Here is a 4388-nt window from a genome sequence, read left to right as displayed (position 1 = left end):
GTTGATCTTTGAGTCCAAGTTGACCTTTGTGCAGAATTTGAACAAATTCCCTCCAGGCGTTCCTGAGATATCACGTTTACAAGAATGGACCGGACGTACAGACATGTTTCACTATGTTTATTGTTAACAGGCTGATGAACTGACTCTGCTGTCTTTTGGTACAGCATTATGTTTTCGGTTACGCACCATGATGTTGTTCTTCTGCAGCAGTTTCATCTCACACAGGCACATCCCACTAACTGATGGCGAACTCCCTGAGCACCCCCCCACTAATCACTGCAAACAAACCCTCCAAAGCTGCTCTTATTAAAGAACAACAAGACAGTCAGCCGTGCCTGCCACCCTTTTTAAATTACTTTTACAGTATATACCACACTATCAGCTGTACGTTGTCTACCTAGACAGGTCTAGGCACCCCTTTTTTATCGTTGAGTAAACTGACGACCCCTGACTAAGTGACATATTTTATGGATATTTCATATTGTATTTGATGCTTAACAACAACAGCGCTACTTATTAATGTGATTTTTTTTTTTTTTCTCCACCTATAGATCTTGGAGAGTTCACAGTCTCTTCTGTGCGTCCTGAAGCAGGAGGCAGGAAACCTCAGTAAAGCCACAGAGCCTCGGAGGAAGGATCACTAATGACGATGAAAGGTCACTGAACATTGACCACAACAGCAACGCTTGACTCTGCACTTTTACCAGTTAATACTCCACTCTGGACTAATTTGAATACAATGGATTGATTTATTGTGAGTTTCTTATTCTAATAAATGTGTTTCTTATCACTCCCATGACTCTTCCTTTTAGAAAAATTGGACAGATTTGTATTACTTCTGGCAGTTTTTGAGATTTTTTAAGCCATTTATCTCCAATTTTAAACTCAGATTTTCCTAGAAAAGCTAAAGGTGGTGTTTCTCAGGATGGAAATGACACATATACAGTATTTACATTTGTTCAAGTTTTCTATTTATTGAGCTTTCATTTGTACAAGTATGACATCACTTTGTTTTTTTTTTGTTGTTTTATTTGCCCAAGTCATTGACAATAACTTTACAGTAAGCACATCTGCTGCGATGTAGATTTACAGACGAGGGGGGAAAGTAAAGGGGGGGGAACAAGATGGAGCTTCTAGCACAGAGTCGCTACGATGTGACCAACACAAACTGCTCACTTTGCAACCGGAGTAAGCAGATGGGAAAACGCTGCAGTGAGAGGCCGCACGTACACTTCAGAAGTCGTATGTTCCACTATAGCGGCCATCAGAAAAGTCCTCGCTGGTGTCATTTAAGACAATTAGTGGAGAGTCCCATAATTCACTCTGCCTTTTTGGTCCTTCAGTTCACAGAAAGACAGAGAGATAAAGATTCCCACAAAGAGGAGACGTCCTCTTTTGGGGTTTTGGACATTTGAAGGCAGCAGTTACCACAGATGGATCCACAGGCGTGTCATGTGACCGCCATGTGACCACGGCTCCACAGCAGGTCCAAGTGAAAGAACCATACCAATGTGTTTGGGGACTTTAAGCATCTTAATTACAAATCACTGGTACTGATTGACTGTATATTTCCTACTGTTTCAAGCAGCCATTGGTTTCCATTCATTTCCTCATGGTACGAAAATGTATTAGTGGATTCTCTTGAGTTGCGTAATCCATCACAGTGAACATCAAGTCTGAATTGATTTGTCGGTTACATTATGATAATGTAGGGTAATGTAGTTGAAGTTAGAGCTGGGCAATATGGAGAAAATCAAATATCACAATATTTTTTGACCAAATACCTCAATATCGATATTGCGACAATATTGTCAGGTTAACCACTGGTGCTTTCACAAAACATTTACAAAATCAGATTTTTGATAATCATCAGTAATATGGATATAATGACTAAAAGCAAATAATAGAACAGCTCGAACAGTCTGGTACGTTCAGAAAATGACATCACTTTACTGTAATGCAGCCTTTAAAACCAGAGAAAAGGTATGTCATATTACGATATCCAAATCTAAGACGATATCTAGTCTCATATCACAATCTTGATATAATATCGATATATTGCCCAGCAATAGTTGAAGTGTAGATTGATTTGAAAAGTCTAAACTGCACACTATAGGCCTGGATACTGAACGTCAATACTCGGGGAAGGTCTCAGTTTTTTAAGTTACATTATAATCTGTTCACACAATGGCAATACAAAGCAATTAATACATGTAAATTGTTACATATAGTACCTTTTAACCATTATTTTTTTTGATTAGACAATTGATTTAAATTAAAATGTTGCCAGTTTTAGACTAACTTGAGATGTTCAGCCTCACTAAAGTGTTAAATAATGTAATGAGGTATCAAAAAATATGTAATTTTGATATGGAAATTCTTAATATAGTAGATTTTCATACCATATGAAATTGAGTGGAAATCAATGGACGTATGGAATGGTTTAAAAAAAAAAAAAAAAAATACATTCAAACTTCTAAACCACAGTAGCACGGTTTTGCAAAATGGGCATGCGGTTTGTACAAAATGGGCTAAAAATATACAAAATCAGCCACTGGCCAATAACGACAACTTAAAAGAAGGACTTTCGGGGTAATTTCAGGCCATAGATGAAGCCCTGGACCGTAGTGGTTTGTGGTCACAGCGACGAGGCTGACAATCATAAGACTTTTGATGCAAGGCTGTGGCAAACAGTAAAAAAAAGTGGACATGGCATTCATCGGCAGTGCATTCATCACGTACAGTTGAAGAGTTCTATTTCATAATGCTAATCAATCATTTTGATTAAAAAAAAAAATTCAATAGCTGTAGTCTAAAAAGTGTTATTCCACCAACCAAATCTCCCTCATCTACTGTACCTGACATACAATCAATGGTTGTATAATAACTATAGTTTTGAAACTCTTCAACTAGACTTCTTGTTCTTTTAAGTGCACATATCCTCTGTCGCCTCCTCTTGTTCCTTTCTCACGAGGTGCAAAACAAAGCTAAAAAGCAAGACAGTGCAAAGACATTTAACATCCAAGACTCCAGACGAAACAGAGAATTCCTAAATTCATCAGACAAAGACAAAACATCTCATCTCCTAACGGCAAAAATCCAACCTTTGAGGACTGAACAAACTCCATCTGATTGGAGAAATGAGAGAAATGACAGGAGAGAAATAAAAAATCTTCTGAAAATATGGAGGAAACTACAACAATACTGGCCGAAGGGGGTCGATCCTGGGCGTGTGGAGAATGAACGTGACGCCGTTACAGCAACACTTTAATCACTTGGCATTATGAGTTTAAAAAAAAAAAAAAATCATCTGGAAACTTGGTGCATTCTTGTATATAAAAACAATCTGAATTAAAAAAAAAACCTTTCAAAACACACACAATCTTGCATTCGCTCTCACAAACGTGCCATATTATGAATGATCATAATCGTTGTTGCCTTCGTTACTTGGATGGACCGGGTTCTTCTTCCTCCGTGGAATGTGAAAGTACATGAGGTCCGACTAGAAAACAACAACAACAACAACTAAACCATCTCCTTCCACACCAGCAAATTTGTCTTTACAAAAATGATTTTTTTTTTGTACATGAGCAGGTCTCAGACATGCAAACTTCAACTTTAAGCAGGAATAAATACACGAGAAGCCAGAAAAAATAGGTGTCAGGAGGTCTAACAGCTGATAAACGTGACACAGACACCTTGATAGAGGATATACAGAAACATTCTACAGTATGATGATTTTGTTTTTGTCACCAGCAATACGGACGTACAGACGTTATTGGCCAAGGTCACTTTTTCAAGCGTTTCCCTCCCTTGTCACAAACAAGGGAAGTGTGTTGAAGTTTGCTTGCTGTTGAGACTCCTCTACTGAACGTCCAGCAGCTTCGATACAGCATAGTTCGCCAGAAAACTAAAAAGGCATACAGAAGCTTTACAGTAAAAGAGAACCAACCGAGCTGTTGGCTGAAATCAAAACATGCAGGTACAAAAAAAAGACAAAAATGAAACTACAATTGTGGCACCCTTTCACCATGTTTTTGTTTCTGTTTGAGTGTGCCAGCGATCTACACAAGCATGTCCTCCACGTCCTAAATGTCATGTTTCCATGCTAACACTGAACTCTTGTCACCGTGGCGTTACCTATACGTGGGCACTGGTGGCTTCCTGTTCTTTTTTAAGGAGTTTGGTCACTCGCTTTTTAAGCTCCTTCGCTTGTCAACATCTCCCAAAGACCTGAAGCAAATGTTGAACGACTTGGAAGCAGAGAATCACAGGAGAAGGGGGGACGTGAAGCCAGCGGACGTCTTCCAGAAGTCCGGAGAGGAAGGCGGACGTCTCGGTAGATTTTTCGATTTTGATTCAGTCTGATATTTCGTTAGTGAGGATGA

General features: G+C 38.9%; 1 protein-coding gene across 1 annotated transcript in view; it reads left to right on the top strand.

The window, feature by feature from the left end:
- The window catches only part of ssna1 (Sjogren syndrome nuclear autoantigen 1), a 5159-nt gene extending 4368 nt beyond the window's left edge, over window positions 1-791 (top strand). The window contains exon 3 of the mRNA XM_037752798.1: window positions 552-791. Coding sequence (XP_037608726.1) covers window positions 552-644 — 93 coding nt within the window. The 3' untranslated portion in view covers window positions 645-791. The remainder of the gene's footprint in view (window positions 1-551) is intronic.
- Window positions 792-4388: the final 3597 nt, after the last annotated feature.

The sequence above is a fragment of the Sebastes umbrosus genome, chromosome 19 (assembly GCF_015220745.1).
Source record: "Sebastes umbrosus isolate fSebUmb1 chromosome 19, fSebUmb1.pri, whole genome shotgun sequence".
Taxonomy (NCBI): domain Eukaryota; kingdom Metazoa; phylum Chordata; class Actinopteri; order Perciformes; family Sebastidae; genus Sebastes; species Sebastes umbrosus.
Note: the sequence above shows the minus strand (reverse complement) of the source record. Positions and strands in the feature narration are given on the sequence as shown.